The sequence below is a fragment of the Thunnus maccoyii genome, chromosome 9 (assembly GCF_910596095.1).
Source record: "Thunnus maccoyii chromosome 9, fThuMac1.1, whole genome shotgun sequence".
Classification (NCBI taxonomy): Eukaryota; Metazoa; Chordata; class Actinopteri; order Scombriformes; family Scombridae; genus Thunnus; species Thunnus maccoyii.
Genome location: NC_056541.1, coordinates 31,248,646 through 31,266,452, shown reverse-complemented (window position 1 = coordinate 31,266,452; position 17,807 = coordinate 31,248,646). Strand labels below are relative to the sequence as shown.

Sequence of the window (17,807 nt, the reverse complement as noted above, 5' to 3'; positions counted from 1 at the left end):
TTATAAACAAACACTCAAGGTACTTTACAACAAACCCAATTATTATCACCACTGTCATATCATTCAGAGATATAATTTATTTAGTACGTGGAGTTCTAGTGGACTTGTATCTTCTATTTAAGATTCTGCATGAAACAGCACCTCCTCCTTTAAGCCACTTTGATAAACTAATGGACAGCAGCTCGAGGAAAACAAGGGCAGTTACTAGAGACGACTATATAGTCCCATATAGAGGCAGCAAATTTGGACAATCAGCTTTTTCTGTGAGAGCAGCATATCTTTGGTTGTTGTTAAATGATGTCAATGTTGATTAATGTGCACTGTCCCTATAAACAGCCCGACACTGGCATGGGACACAAACCAAACCATTTCCAAAATGGAAAGGGGTCATCATCTGGTGAGAACGTATGTGTTTGGTAAAATTAATGGAAATCCTACATTTCGATTTTGATATTCTTTGTGTTCAGCTTGAAATTTTGGGTTGATGGTGACACTTGATGAAAGGTCGCCACAGAAAACACTGAAAACATTAGGATTCATCCTCTGGGAATTGTTAATATCCATCATAAATTGAATTTAATAGAAATGCAGTATGTTAGTTTTCACTTTTCACATTGTCAAAGTCACGTTGACTTTGTTACAAATCAAAGTGTTGGTCATGGGCAAATTTCAGCTTGAGGTGGCACAATACAAAAGATCAAGCGGTCATCAAAATCATGTGAGTAAGTAACACTGAGTATATCCACAGCCAAGCTCATGACATTCAGTAGTGAGGAGCTTTAGAGTGTGTTTGACAGAGAGAGAGGGGGGGACAGACTAACCATCTGTTGGACTGCTATGTTGCACAGGACTGGATTACATTAACATGTGCTTTCAACAACATGTTAGCATTTTAAAACAAAGCACAACCATAAGGTATGAGTTAAGGAACACAGGCTCCAGCGATCTTTTATATTGCATTTGGCCTAACATGTTGCAGTGAGGTCCATAGCATACTGTAAAACATGTGCTACCTGTATGATTTGTCTCACAGCTTAAAGCTGATGTGTTCCAAGCAAACTTCTTCTAGCTTGATGTAGGTAATGAATCACTGGCGAGAAATTGAACATAAAACGTGTTATAGATTAGATTTTTCGAATACAGTAGACTATTAAATTCCACATAACAACCTGAGGATTTTTTTGGCAACTTTTTTGCAGGTCTGTCTGGCTGATACATAGCATATTTAATAAGACAGAAACAATGCTATGTGGAGAAGTGTTATTCAAGGTGTTTACAGAAATGTAATACTAACAGACTGTGTGCAGTGCAGTTCTGAACATGTTGGAAAAAGTCCATCCTTAAAGGATGGGTTCACGATTTTTCAAGTCTCTCTTAAAACAACAGTCAGGAGCCTAAATGAACATTGAAACAGGTTTTTCTAGCTGTAATCATTCCTCCTGTTCACACTGACCATTAGAAGATCCCTTCATAATGCACTTACAATGTAAAAAAAAATGTATTTAATAGTTTATCTGTCGTCCAAATGAGCCAAATCAAGTAGACATCTTTCAACATTACAGTCTTTTTAGTTCCTCTTTTTGTTACTATACTTCCACTGCAGCTCAACAGGGAACCACTGTCTGAGGAAACACAAAGAGGGAATTTGATGCTAAAAAGACTGTAAATCTGTCAGATATCCAGTTGATATGACTACTCAGACTGCTGAAGACTCATATAAGCTTCACATCAACTGTTAAATGCATTTTTGAACAAAATGACTGTGTGGACACACTGAGGATTTTGGAATGACTACAGCGAGGAAAACCTCTTTCACTGTTCATACGGACACCTGACTGTTGTTTTAAGACACACTTGAAAAATTGTCCTTTAAAATGTTGTGTACTGTATTCTATTGTCTGCATCACCAGAAAATTAATAAATAGCCTACATCCATCATCAATACAAAAATACAAAATTTGTGTTTCATCAAATTGAGATTCAGCTTGAAGTAAAAGATTGTAGCGCCGGAGATTTTTCGTCGGGGGAATTTAATACCAAGAAAGACAGCCGTAAACGTTTATAATCTGTCATTTGGTGTAGATTAATTACAGTAGGCCTATGCTTCTCAAAGACCTCGATCTGCTGTCATGTGAGACAACAGTTTAGTCCAGATATTCCACAGCTGGGACACACTGAGCGATCCTGACCAGATTTTCAAAAGATCAATCGCTAAATGTTGTTACTTTCAGCAAATATAAAACAATGATGCCAAGTAGGGAAACAGGAAATGTGAGTTTCCATGATTGTTGTGCTGTCGTAGCAGCAGTGGGAGCTGACAGTTGTTACCTCCCTCTTTCTTCCTGCTGGCTCCAGTAGGCTTTCTGTCCGCCCGAGGAACACAAGCCTGGCAGCAACGAGGGCGGAGCTGGCCTGGCTGTCACGAAGATATGTTTCATTTCAAAAACTAGCCACCACGCTAACAACTGTCTGAATCCACACGGCTCTGGGTTTAACCGCGACGACAAAGCGCTTGTTACACCGACTCGAGGAGAAGCAGGATGCCAGTGAAAGGCGGAGGAAGACTGGCCTCTTACCCGAGCAAGAGCGAAAATGTCGGAGTAAGTGGCACAATTTGACATGTGTGACGTTACATTTGGAAACATTTAGTATCCTAACTTCGTTCATAACGTGAACGCGCTTCGCCAGATTGTCTTATCGTCGAAGTTACGTGTGGAATGTGTGCGTATGTGTAATTTCAGGCGAAGTGACAGAGAAGTGTTGTTCAGGCTGTGAGGTGCATGTTTGCCAGCCAATAGTTAGCTTGGCAGTACACCTGTTGTGCTTTAGGAGAGCCAATAGGAGAGCCTGCCACATCGAAGAGTATGACTCTGGTGTTTCCAGATGTTTACCAGCCTACAACTTGGTAGAAACTTGTCAAAGTTTTGCCTGAAAGTATAAAAAATCCGGTGCTGAGAGTTATCTGACACCCTGCAGTGATTGTAATCTTGTCCAGATTGACATCTTGATTTGATCGAGATTACAGCAGCTGGGCTGTGGCTGGAAGGTCACTGGATGTAATCCGTATACCAGTAGGAAACGTGTGAATGTGTGTGAGGAAAGTGAATGAGGACAGCTATAACATTACTGTCATATTGCTCTTGAGGAAAAGACCCCTACCTGCTTTGTGACTACCTGTAGATCTTTACAAATGTGCGTAGAATATTTCTAGATGAAAAATTGAAAAAAATATTTCTATAGAGGATTTACAAATAAGTGCTTTCCCTTTTACACTTCCTTGTACAAGAGCATACATCTATTCATGAACTTTAACAGTAGCCTAGCTGCACTGTAGCCAATATCATGAAAATGGGTTGTTGTTTTTTTAATGAAAGGCCCTATTAAATACTTGTAAGAACATTATTTCAGCTCATGTTGGAGGAGTGATGTTGGGAGGGGGGTTGATATGACAATACAGCTCCGCTGGTAGGTCAAGGTTGACTCTTCCTGTGTGTGTGTGTGTGTGTGTATGTGTGCGTACCCCCCCCTAAAGGCTCCTTCTGGTCAAGCTGATTGGGTCCAGTAGAAGGTTTAGGCTTAGCTTTGTTTAATGGCGATCCATAATGGGAAAAGCCTTGGGGCTGTGTGTGTGCGTGTGTGTGTGTGTGTGTGTGTGTGTGTGTGTGTGTGTGTGTGTGTGTGTGTGTGTGTGTGGTTTACAGTCTCTTGGTGATCACACTAATGACAGACCGGAGACTCTTCTTCAGTCCTCTCAGCCACAGTAGTCAAGCTTCTTGTCTTGAATTCAGCCTGCTACTAATTATCTATCTATCTATCTATCTATCTATCTATCTATCTATCTATCTATCTATCTATCTATCTATCTATCTATACATACATACATACAAACATAATGTCTCAGGTGTATGTCTCCTCCATTCTTCGATAGACTATTAATAGAAACACTTTCTGTAGAAAATGTAAATACTTGGACTTGCCTGTGCCCAAAATGTATGTTGTAAACAGGTCAAAATATGTCTGAAAATATTAATTATTTTATTGTGAAATGTGGCAAAGTTACAGTTGAAGGTGAAGCACCAAAGCAGTTGAAGTGTCAGTTTCAGGTGAAGCACTGAAAGGGAGCATCAGCTGTAGTTAAAGGATTTGAAGTGTGAAGGGTAACCACTGAAAGCAGATGAACTCTCAGTTGAAAGGTAAGAAATGCACTGAAAGCTGTTGAATTATCAATTGGAGTGTGTGTCCCGGAGATGGTTGAAGTAAGTGCACTGAAGCTGTGAAGTGTCATTTGCTTTGTAAACAGTGAAGTGTCAGTTGCTTTGTAAACAGTGAAATGTCAGTTACTTCGTAAGCAGTGAAGTGTCAGTTACTTTGTACTGTAAGCAGTGAAGTGTCAGTAGCTTCGTAAGCAGTGAAGTGTCAGTTACTTTGTACTGTAAGCAGTGAAGTGTCAGTAACTTTGTAAACAGTGAAGTGTCAGTTACTTTGTACTGTAAGCAGTGAAGTGTCAGTAACTTTGTAAACAGTCAAGTGCCAGTTGCTTTTCAGCGACAGAATCAAAACTTTCAGTTTAAGACCAAGAGCTGAAAGTAGTTCTGTTAGTTGAAGAATAAAAAAAATGAAAGCAGTTGCAATGTCAGGTGACATGTAACAGGGGAAAGCAGTTGAGGTGTTGGTGAAAGTGTAAGTGGTGAAGCACTTGAAATTTCAGCTCTAAAAATAGCACTGTCTCTTGAAGTGTAAGAGATGAAAGCAGTTGATGTTTCAGTTGAACTACAGGAAGCAGTTAAGTGTCAACATCAGTGTCATGGATGAGCCTCCACAAAACTTACAGGAATACAGATTTTTTTCCCCTGCTGATCTTAGCAAGTAAAGGAAAATTATTTTCCTCTTTTTGAATGAATTAGCGAATGGTATGTGAGTTCCTCTTTGGATCAATGAGGTGCTTCACATGCAATTTAAAAAAGGAACTCAACAGCAGTGCATACTGAAATGTACCGATCACAAATCCACTGTACTTCTTAACAAGCTGAATGCATTCTCATTCCTGAGCCATGTCTAATCTAGTCAGTACACATTGTTCATTCACACAGACAACTGAATGTAGCACAGCACCTTCATGTATTATGGAACATGAAATCACGTTACAGCTGAGTCCTCTCCTTTCTAACGGAGTGAGAAGTGTATCAGAATGTGTACTGGTTATTGGAAGGCATCATCACGATGGCATTGAAGTAAGCTAAGCGTCATTTCTGTCATTTCTATCAGTACACCCATGATTCAGTGGGGTCTGTTCATCAGCTCCATTCTGTCTTCTTACAATAGCAGAGAGCTGAGTTCAGGCTATGTGACGTATTCACACCAACACAGCTGCTGACAGTGAACAGGGAGAGCATTCACTCACTGGCACATATCAAATATAAACGACTGGCACAGTCAAACACTCATGTGCTATATCCATGGAAACAAGAGTAGCAGTGTGGCGAAGGCTGCATCTAAAGATGATTTTCTTTGTTTATAAGTCTGTTGATATTTTTTTCATTACAGTGGTGTTCCACTGAAGATGATCAGTTTGCTTTCATGGTCAGCCTGTGAAAACAGTTGTATAATGTCTTCTGGGGCCACGGAGGAACTTTGTTAAGTCTGAGAAAATAACCTTAATGATGTCATAGTGATGTCATCATCATGGATATCTCACTTTGGGTTTAGAGAACACAAATTTATAACAGAAAGACTGACTTAAAAACTGGAGGTGTTGGAGTGCCCTGGTAGCCGAATGGTTACTGTGCATGTCACATGACCACAATGTCCCTGGTTTGATTCCAGCCAGGGACCTTTGGTGGATGTCATACCCATCTCTCTCCCCTTGTTTCCTGTCTACCCCTTCACTGCCCTCTATCCAAAAATAAATAAATAAAAAAACTGGAGGTGTGGTGTTTGAAAGACATATTTACTAAGAATGAGGGGTTTAATGCAAGAAGTTATTGAGTTACAATGTGGGAAATATAGAATCTAGTGTTTTTGGAGCTTGACCCATACAAGTGGCTAAAACATCAGGATATGTCAGCATCTGAGGCTTTGCTTTCAACCATTCTTTTAAAATTCTGTTTATTGCAAGTCTGATGTACAATACCAGTTTGGACACAACTTCCCATTCTCTTGAATGAGAAAGTGTGTCTAAACTTTCAACTTGTACTGTAAGTGCAAACTTAATTGCTGAAGTACCCATTTAATAGATTACTTGTTTTAATTAATGTCAGAAAATATTCCCATCATCAAAAAGCTTGTTCTGTCCATCCAACAGTCCAAAGCCCAAAGATGTTAAAGTCAAAGCAGCAAAGTGTTACATTTGAGGTAATGTTTGGCATTTTGCTTGATAAATGACTTGACAAATAATCAGTTATCACATTTGTCGTCGATTAATTTTCCATCAGTTGACAATATATCATGTCAGAGTGGCTGTCACAGCTGTCAATCATGACATCACACCCCCTTTTATATCGTCAAATAACTCATTAAAAACAAACTTATCAGAAAAATGAGCACTTGAACACACATCACTGTGATAAGAACTACTTAAAATGACAGAAACCATCTTTGGGAAGAATTTATTTGACGTGTACTTTGAGTTTTTTAGTTTGGCTCATGTCCCATCCACTAACATGGAGGGGGCAGGACTTATGACCTATACTGCAGCCAGCCACCAGGGGGCGATTGAGATGTTTTGATATCACTTTTGGGGAGCTGTCATGATGCCATCTTTATATACAGTCAACGGTTGTGCAACAGACAAAGACTCTCTATAATTAGACTGCTCACATTTGGGAAGATTATAAAAGATTCAGGCTGTCTCTGCCTGAAGATTCAGCTCTTCTTGTTCTCATGCCACAATGTCATTTTTTAGGCTTGGCTTGTTGGTGTGTAGCTTTCCTTGTGGCGACAGTAAGCACAACAAACCCCCACCCTCCCCCGACACACATACACATGTTTTATTTAAAAATAGCAGTAACAGAAGTTGCTTTTCCAGTACTGTATGTGGTGTTTAAACACACTGTTCTCATCAGGGTTTTTGAAGCACAGTTGGTTTTTGCGAGTGAGATCAGGATAGTCAACATTACAAGTGTGCACGGGAGAAATAATAATGTACAAACAGGATAAGACAAGTGTTGTGTGCAGAGCCTTTTCCACAAAACAGTTAAGGAAAATGAACAATGCCAATTATTTATGAATAGATGTCTATATTTTTTTTTTAGTCATGAAAATCTGTGTTCTCAGAAAATGAAAATTGTGATTATTTACATTCTGTAACATCCTGGTTAGCTGTTTTTGTAAGATGAGTAAGGATTCACATAATGCTCTGTAATCAGTGTGAAAGACAAGTTTGTCATTAACTGTTTGCTAATTTCAGACTGCAAGTCTAAAAGAATAGCTGTAAGTTGATTGAAGTCAGTGATGTAGTGGTACGTCTGTCTCTGGAACTTGTGTTGTTTTCTGATGATTAGATTGTTTCACCTTTAGCCCAAGCTCTGCTCTTTCTTTTCTCTACATGTGATTTTATGTGGAAGCAGGAGGCTTAGCCCCACCCTACATCATATATCCAGGCCAAGCAGTATCAACATGGCCCAGAGGATAAACTTTGTTACCTAAATGACTGGACTGAGTGAGAATTTTCTCTGTCTGAATACACTCCTTCCAAACTTCAAGATATTCCAGAAATTCCCTGACCAATGGGAACCAAGCTACATGAGCTGGAGCAGCTGCTGGGAGTAGCTGACTGATAAAATTCCTGCCTGTGTCTTTATATCTCCCTCCTTGAGTGTCTGTGTTTAGTGTTTACTGGCACTGCCCTTTGGCTGGGGAATAGGTTCAGAGGCCAAGGGCGTGGTGCTCTGATGAAACCCAAGCTGACATCAGGGAAGACCACATTTGGTGCCATGCTGGTCTCTAACTGGTCTGTGCATGACTTAAAGTAAATAAAGTTTAGAAAGTGAGTACACTATGTACACATGAAGTCAGACAAGTACATAAAAGACTGAACATAGACAATAAACTGAGACAACATCATGAACAGTAAGGGTGTGAAGGTCCCTTTAGTTTATTAAGACAGCCTTAAAGTTGTGAGGTTTATTTATGTTTTAGCTTTAGTTGGAGCTAAGCTAACAGTTTCCCCCTGTTTCCAGTGTTTGTGTTAAGCTAGGCTAAATACACCCTAGTCCTATCGATCTAAACTGGACACAGACATTCTTCTCCAGTTCCAGGCAAGATTGCAAACAGGCATATTGCCTAAAATGTGGAACTGTTCAGATTGCCTGATCTACACCCTGACATTGACCAAAGGTGTAACTTCAAAGTTTCAGCTTCAAATTTATGATCAGTAAATTTGTGTGGTGCTTTTGTGTAGTCTTTTGTGAACATTACCACATAAATTCACAACATTAACCAACTGAAAACCATTTTGTCACTGCTGACATTTGAGGGATGATTTTCTTACTAGCTGTGTGCACCGTCCAATTTTATTTAACTCTGCTCTGCAGTATGAACTGCTCCACTCAAAAGAGATGCAGGAGTGTTTGAAGCAAGGCTGTCAGTTTTTTAAATATTCAATCAGTCTCTGTTGTGTTGAAGCCATGTTGGCTCAGTATATTAGGCTGATGTCTCTTTGTTAACGCCATGCCGAACAGACAATCATGACACCAAATAATCTGAGAAGTAATGTGTGGAAGCATTTTGGATTCAACACCAAAGTTTAAAAAATAATGGATAAAAGTTGCGGACTTTGTACAATGCAGCTACCTCACTGTAACATGAACATGACTTTATTAAGAACAATTAACGTGTTAGTTGTCATTCATTCCAGATGTGATTCTTTGAGAAGTGACAGCTGCATAGTGCTGTCAGTCATGAGGCAGTAGCGGACGGTCCATGTATGTTTCAAGACAGTGTTCAGACAGACATTAGCACAAGCATAAAAACTCAACTTTTGCTGCTACATACTGGCACATCTTCCAAGAGGGCGCTGTGTTGCACTCATCAGACAGAAGATAAAATGATTGATGCCATGATTATTTTCCGGAGTTGTGACATTATTGCGTCTCTCTTTATTAGGTGTGTTGGCACTGAAGGTGTGTACTTATTATTCTTCACTTTTCTTCTTCTTGCTTTTATTCTTCCACCAAAAGTTTCCACAGTTTCTGAGTGTCACGGACACTGATCCAGTATCTCGTGGCATGCCGGCAAACAAGTGTGTTATGACTTTTGGTAACGATCTATAGTAATGTGTTTTTTTTTGTATCCGCATGAATACAAATTGTGGACAATTTGGCCACTTTGACCTTCTCTATAACCCTGTTTCCACCAAAAGTTGCAGGTACTTTGGACCCAGATGAACTAAACTTGGAAGTTTAAAGTCCCTGTTGTGCATCCTGTTTGTGTTTCCACCACATCTGATGAACCAGATAGATCATGCAAATTAGACCCATGAGGAATTCAAAATGATAGCAGCATTTGAGACGCAGTATTAACACATGAGGAAACAACAACACGGATTTGTCCTGTTCTTCTTTACTGCTGTGTGAGTTGGATGTAATGAATGAATGAAAAGGAGAGAATGCAGAGGATGAAAATGAAACAGAAAGTAAACGCATCTGTCTCCACAGTAAATCATCTGTTGAATCTTTGATGGTTATCAAGTACTTTGGGACGTAACCGCCATGAAACAATCAGAAAATAACGTTTTATTTCTCTCATTCACTGCGTTCTCGCTACCGCTGCTACTTTCTCTCTCTCTCAGTTGCTCTATCTACCTCTTTTATTCTCTCGCTGTTTTTTTTAAAAATGAGTCAGGAAGCGACAACAATACCTTACTTTACTTTTAATGTTAACAGACGAAGAGTATTGTCCTCCCCTCATCCTAAACTGGTCCTAAATCGATCAGAGAGTACGTCCTTGTTTTATGAATGAAGCGGCGTACAAGTTGAAGCAGCCGCGCAGTGTGTGTTTGACCAATCAGTGATGGTCAACCCTGCAAACCCTGCCCCCAAAGTTCATGTACTTTTGTAAAGTACTACTCTTGCAGCAGGGATTTTTTGGGGGGTAAAACAATCTCCCTGGAAATTGATTCTTTTCTGACAAATTCAGTTTGTCTTCGGCACTTTCTACACCCCTCACTGCGTTTTCAGACATATCTGGACAAAATATACATTCCCCTGTTTTGCCAGCTCCTTCTGATTCTAACGATGAAATAATGTCTGCTCTAGAGCTTATAATTCTGGATAAAATCACCATTATGAGGGGACATGCTCCTTTTCAGGCTCAAACTACATTGCGACTGTAACTGCATGAAGGACCCTGTTAATCAACCAGCACTAGTTTAGCTCATGATCATAAGTTGTTCACTAGGTGAGTGGGAACCTTGGGTTTGAGTCGAGGAAACTATGAAAGAAGGAGGGCTCATTACATCTTAATACAAATGTTCTAATGATCTGCTTGGTGCCAGACTTTGGTGCCAGTTCTATTGAAGCCTGTGGGAGATACATAGAGAAACACACTAAAACCCAACATATCTACATTGTATGACCTTTTGATGAAGAAATGCCTCTACCAAATGAAAGAACACACTTCAGAGAATACTGACTTATTTTTCCAAATGTGAGCATTCGTTTATTTTTTGTTGGTCTCCGAATAGTATCCAAAGATGATCGTACGCATACTTTACAGGGTGCAAACTTTAGGCGAAAATCACCGTTTTGAATCCAAAGTAGGTCATTTGTGTGATTCATGTAGAGCCAATGAGTTTTTGAAATTGGGAAGTGTAGCTGAGGTGTTGAGAGAGCAAGAGATAATTCCCATTCATTCTCTCTGGTTTGTGGACTGCGATGGTGTAAAAAAAATCCAACCAGATTTTGCTTTTCTCAGATTGTCACACTGACAAGAGTGACACAGACCAGCACGGAATATCTAAGCACAGAGCTTTGCTCAACTTTAGCTCATAGTTCCAAGTTACGCATTTATACTCAGAGCAGGGGAGTGTCACTTATACAGTTCATCACTTTTGTGTTGATTTTGTTAGAAGCATGTGTAATAAGAGTCCTGCTGGTCCTGAACATTGTCGGTATTAGCAGCTGCAGCAGTGCTCTCCGCTGTCTGACCACTGATGTATTATAAGAGCTGGATACCAGACTAAAAATGGCGCCCATTCAGTCCTATAGGACTCAGCTCAGCTGCTCAGCTGGCGCATACGCCAAAAAAAGTTTCTAGCTTCCGGGTAGTTCCAGTAGTCTGCGAAAGTCTATGTGCGAGTTTCTACTCAGTCCACTTGGTGCAAGACCTTCCCCTTTCTAACCACTAGCCACATCAACAAACACCATGCGTTTTGTCAAGATATGTCGAGCTGACTTTAGCGGGGAGCACGCTGGGAAAAATCAAGTTACCAAACGTGGTAACTATGCTAAACACAAACAAGCCATGGAGGCATAGAGGGGAACCTTTAACACACACACACACACACACACACACTGACTCACTCACTCATTCATACTCTCTCACAATGTTTGCACTGGATGATATTTAAACTTTGATTTTAAACTTTTGATCACTTTTTTGTACATTTTATATGTTTTTTTTAAATTAATTTACAGTGAGCTATAAATTTAAGGCTAATTAAAAGTCATTTTACTTTCACATCCTTGTATTTATTCTATTAATCTGTGGTGTGGGGTTATATGGGGGGCGGGGGCATTGAGGGAAGGCCATGCTGATACCCCAGAAAACCTCCCTCTTTTTCACAGCCTAATGTTGGCGGGTATGCCAAACACACTTGTAACTCAGTCTCATTAAAAAGTAAGAGGCTACACCTAGTGGCGCAACCACGTACTGCAGGAAATCTGACAGTTACACGTCTTCATCATCTTTGGTTAATATATTTTTAATCAGTTAAATTATTAATGGCAATTCACTGACAATTGATGAATTATTGACTTCCCTACATTATATCATGTATTTTCTCTGTACTCGTAGGCCCAATTTGCAACATAGTCAAGCCCATGTGAAAAATCAACTGTAAAACCAATATTTTAAAGCTGATATTAAAAAAAATTCTTTCTTAAGGGCATTCCCCTGGACCCTCCTAGGGTATTTGCATCTTTTTCATGTTTTTCAACCCTGATGAGTTACTGTACTTTACAGGGCTCATGGCGAGTCAAATTAAAAAGCTCACCATGGCAAATTAAAAAAAGCTGCAAGTGAAGTGTCACTTGAAAATATTAGGTTTAGGATAGGATAATCTTTAATCTTTTTTAAGTTTAGAATTGGATAATATTTATTATCTGACACAAACTTTTGGTTTCTGAAGAGTGGTTTGGAAGCTCAAAGTGGGCGGTTCCAGCCATCACCATCTTGGCAGCGCCTGACTCCGCCTAACTCCCAGCTAACCCAAAATGGGCAAAGAGGTGGAGCTCAAGCGGGCCGAATGAAGCCTGGTTGCTGAAACTGTCACTCAAAGCAGCCACGTCCTTAATTATGCATAACTTTACAGCTTCATAAAATTTAAACAGGTGAGTTAAAAAAATTCACGCCCCACAGTTATCATGAAAAGGGAAATTAGTAAAACTGTTTTTTGTACCAGGCTCTAAACGTTTATTTCTGTCGTAAAGTTGGGCATTTTAACATGGGGGTCTATGGGGATTGACTCAAGTGGCCATTCAAGGAACTGCAGTTTTTGGCACTTCATGGCTTCATTTTTCAGCCCCAGAGGTTGCTGCTTGGTTTTTGACAAATAACTCATGAACCCTGAGGCCTAGAATAAAAAATTCTTGGATCATTACAAATCTTCTTTCAATGGGACTGCCCACTTGCGCCTTACATTTTGAATCCTTTCTAAAACACTTTTTTCACTCCCTATCCTCCATATTTCATCCAGTCTTCACCAAACTTGGTACATACCCTATTTGGGTCACTCCGGGAACAATGGTCACATGTGTTTTTCGATATTCCTTACCGCTTTCCTATGATTGACTGCCGAAGTGGGCCTCAAGTGGGAAGAAAAGGCTATAAACTCTTGAATGCAAAAACCCATTTTAACCAAACAGGGTCACATCTGCAAACAGAATCTGATTTAGTGTATAAAATCTTATGCAATTTTGCCACTGGGTGGGAATTCAGTTAACATAAATTTTTTAAAAACTGCACTTCTATTAACAGTACAGGGCTGATACTTCTGCACTTTGAGCTGCTCTAACCTGTATGAAAGGTGCTATACAAATAAAGTTTGACTGATTGATTGACTTGGTACACAGGTACCCCTGTCCATCCGCTCTGCATATTAACTGCATATTATTGCACACTTCAACTTTTTTCTTTGCCTTTCGGCCTGCAACTTTCCTGTGATGGTGAATGCTTTGGGGGCAGCAGTGGCAGGTCACCAGCACACCTAAAATTTCTTCTGAAATGTTGCATTTTGTAGTTATAAACTGCTGTAGTGCTTTAGCATCTCATTAGCCTTAAAACCCTAACCCTTTAGGCCAATTCATGCTCTCCGCATCTGTGGATAGCTGTGTACTTGCATGCGGACTGCGGACACGCATGCGGTTCCATACATACTTTCAAGGGTCCGCAGACACAGATACGTTCCACATGTACGTACTAGTAAGCAGGGTTACGGCTTCATTACTTTCCAGAGTTGTAAAATCCAGTCTATGAGTATTACAAACCGCTGTGCAGTGTTTTTCTGATCAGCCTTTAAACACAATAATCTGTTACTCGAACCAGACTTGCTAGATCGTATTTCATTGTCTCACTGGCACTTTAAACAACACGCCCACACCAACACAGCCCCTTGCATTGTTTAACACAGGACTGTTTTCAGTCTGAGTGCAGTGAGGAGTTCCTGTATGTTGCCAAACAACAAGAAAAAGTCGAAAAAAGAAAAGCAACAGCTTGTTGACAATAGGAATACAGTACATACATAGAGTATGTCTGCGCGGACCCTCACGGACATGGAAAGTATGACTTAGCCTTTATGGTACTTCAAGCATCACACCAACACTAACACAGCTCCTTGAGCTGTAGCCTGCTTATTGTCTGTGTAGTTACCAAAAGTGCAACACATGTTGTAACATATCTCATTTCACAAGGACATGCAAATGAATTTCTCTGTGCTACAATACTCCTCTTCAGTCAAAAAAATGTTTTTCTTCTTCAACACAACTAGTTTGGAGCCAATTGTGGTCCAATATGCAACCTACTCAAGTGTGATGTGGAAACTTGAAGTCTCCAGTGCATAATCACTGAGAATGGACTTTACAGTGACGTAAGAGACATCCTGTGCCCAGTAGTTCAACTTTTAAATGAAAAGTATTTAAAAGTATTTCGATTTAGGATTTTAATTTAACTTTTTAGAATTGAAAAACCACATTGGATAAAAATGATTATTCAAGTTTTTTTATGTCTTAAATCTTTAAACATGATCAATATTCTGTGTCCAGTGTCTATTGTAATGGCTTATAGCTTTGATTGTGACAATGTTGTGGTTTCCACAGCAACATACAGTTAATATCTGAGAGTTGCAGCTGACTTTGTGTAAGTCTTTGTGGGACAGTGTTGTCATGGCTGTCCTCAGCTCATGAGCAGGCAACTTAATGACATGCCACTTAGCATAGCCTACGTCAGCTCTTTTGCTTCACTGCCAGTCATGAATATTAATACACACACACACAGACACATATACACACACGCACATTATGGGGGGTGGACAGGGTCATGGAAGACTAGACGCACATACATATGTTCGTATGTTTATTTATTAAAAGTCCTACATGTGCGTACGTATGTGCGTCTGTGATTAGTGTAACTCAGCCATGCAGACGCGTGTGTGTGCGTATGTGTGACTCCTAACACACAGTGTACGTATGTCTGTTTACACATCCTGGGACTGCATGTGCATGCGCGTACGTATGTGTGTGTGACTCTTAACCGAGGCTTCAGCTGTCAGAAGCAAGTCAACACTGTTGTCACAGAGACAGGAGAAAACTAGCTGTTTATCTAAATGTGGACCATGTAAATATGATTCATTATTGTTGTTTTGTCTGTTTATGTAGCTTTATTTGAATTTTTAACTTTTTTTCTTTCTTTTTTTTAATCGCTTCAGGCGCTTCTGTTTTTTATGTGACAGAAATTTTGTTCCGTGCTAGCGCTTGCCTACAGTAGCATAGCAGTAATGCACAGATCTGCCAAACATGGAGCATGTTTTCAAGTATGTCAGCTTCAGAATCATCATTGTCTGGTCTTTTCCATCATGCTGCATAAGGACATAATACCTTCAAATGAAGTCGGCTAACTTGTTTTTGTTTTATTTAATTAAAGTGTAACAATGTATCAGGAAATGTACCAGACTTGAAGAATTTTTTGTTTGTTTTCCTTTAAGGCCTTCTCAGCTTTTGATTTTGATGGAGAGAACCAAAGTTAATTTTGTGGACAACATGGATTTTTCAGGAGGCTTGTGTGTGGACTTGACACTGGAGAGGATCCTTGTGTTGAACTGCTGACATCAGTTTTGTAGATCTGTGCGTTACTGCTACTATTGTGGCCATGCACTAACACTAAACCAAAATTCTGGCATATAAAAACAGGGGCGCCTGAAGCAATTAAAAAAAAAGAGAGATGTTAAAAATTCAAATAAAGCTACACAAATAACAAAAACAGATAAAACAACAATAATGAATCATATAACGTGGTCCACGTTTAGATTAACAGCTAGTTTTCTCCTGTCTCTGTGATAATAGTGTTGACTTGCTTCTGGCAGCTGAAGCCTGGGTCAAGAGTCACACGTAGACATACATACAGGACTTTTAGTAAATAATCACACAAACGTATGTATGTGTGTCTAGTCCTCAGTGACCCTTTCCACCCCCATACACATACAAACACACACACACACCCAAATCCTCATAGCCCTGATGCTGTGTACTCCTGTGTTAGGGACTGAAGTGTTAGATTTACATTCCTCTGGCGGCAGCTTGGCTTGGGCCTATTATTGCTGCGGATAACAACAACGCTTCCTTTCTTTAGCATTCCAACCCCCACCCTCACTCACTCAAATCAGTTCACGTACTTAAAATATCCTCTCTTAGGCAATTCGTACTGTGGATGAAGGTGGTGCCCCCTCCTCTACACACACACACACACAAACACTCACTCCACCCTGCCCCTGACAGATCCAGTCAGGATTCTCTCTGTACTGGTTTATAGCTGCTATCAGCCTCACACAGCAGGCAGGCTCTCTGAGATCAGAATTCAGACTAGTCACGGAATGTCTGTAATAATATACAATATGTTCTGGTTATCCAAGGGTTTACTCTGAGTGTGAATCACTTTCAGTATAGTTTCAGATACTGTTAAGTATTTAACAGTTGAGCTATGGTCTTGAAAAAAAATAGAAATACTTCCAAGACCATTGAATCAACCTTTTGAATCCACTCAAGATTTATTCAATATTCAAAGCTTTGTTGAACAGACAATGATGAGTTGCAGTGAACAATTCAATTCTTAGCTTATGAGAAAATGTTTTAAAAAAGAAAGAAACTAGATAGAAATTATGATATGAAAATACTCTCAAAAGGAAAAGTAAAGCACTGAAATGAATGTAACAATGAGTAATAGGTATAGTCTATAATACATACAGTATAAACAAAACTGTACAGCAGTTTTATAAAGTTAGGTGTGTAACACTAGTATGACTCTTTTAGATGTGTGATGTGGTACAGTAGATGCACGGAGAGACTCAACCCATAAAATAAGCAGTATAGAGAGAAACAAAGGTCACCTTGTAGACAAGAGCATTATTGTAATAGAGAGAATGTGAGTAATGTAATTAGTAATGTATTGAGAAAGTAGTTAGATGGTTTCAGTTAAACTGTAGTGGACAATCACTGCTCACATGTCACAGGAACATGTCACTAAGTCGTGGAAAGTTTAGAATCTAGTGGGGGCCCTGTGGAGTAAGAGTGTGAACATGACTGTCCACATGGACAAGAACATGACAGAGCAGTGTGCACTGCTCCACTGAAAGCGTTACAATATTATTTCGAGGCCTGTGAGAATAGATCTTTGGATTAAGTGTAGTCCAGCACTAACTGTTTCCTCCAGACGCTGTGAAACTGCTTTCATACAGCCAATTTTTCTGGGCAATAATTCAAAATCCTCTCCTGGTTTTGGTTTGTGGCTGGTTGTTTGTGAGTTTAATTTAGACTGGACTGGAAATGGAAATACTTCTGGTCAATTAACAGCACACAACACACATAACATCAAGTACAGTACGCAGCCTTCTTGGTATTATAATAACAAATGTGAATGTAACCTACTATTATGTGTTACCCATACATCTATCTGACTACATCAGCTTGTTTGGTAGGTTGGAGACAGCTGTAGCCATGTTGAATAGGCTGGTTGTAGCTGTCAGTGTGAGACTACAGACTCTCAGTTATTGTTTTTAAGGCGAATGGTCTGTGTTCACCATCTGTTTCTGCACTCAAGCCTCTGGCCAGGGCTTTCCACAAAGATATGGAGTCACTGGCTAGTGGGACAAAGTTGTCAGCTAGGACAGTCTCCGGGGGCAGTACCCCCTCCGCAGAAAAGTTTTAGCTGCAAAAGCCCAAATTTGTTGCCGTCTGGCACATTCTAATGCCACTATTCCATCATACACACTGATGTTAATTATTGCATATTTGAAAGAGTTGTAAACATGTAGGGGATTATTGTAAAGGAGAATCAGGCTTCACACAGTCTGTAAATAGCCATTCCTGACTGATCAGAACTTT

The 17,807-nt window shown here is 39.8% G+C and overlaps 1 protein-coding gene across 2 annotated transcripts in view; it reads left to right on the top strand.

Annotated features, from left to right (window-relative positions):
• The first annotated feature begins 2,286 nt into the window (after nucleotides 1-2,286).
• LOC121903457 (tight junction protein ZO-2-like) overlaps nucleotides 2,287-17,807 on the top strand; it is a 100,669-nt gene continuing 85,148 nt past the window's right edge. The window contains exon 1 of one of the 2 annotated variants that reach the window (XM_042420479.1): nucleotides 2,287-2,600. In XM_042420479.1, coding sequence (XP_042276413.1) covers nucleotides 2,541-2,600 — 60 coding nt within the window. In that variant the 5' untranslated portion in view covers nucleotides 2,287-2,540. The remainder of the gene's footprint in view (nucleotides 2,601-17,807) is intronic. The other variant, XM_042420480.1, reaches the window with a different exon arrangement.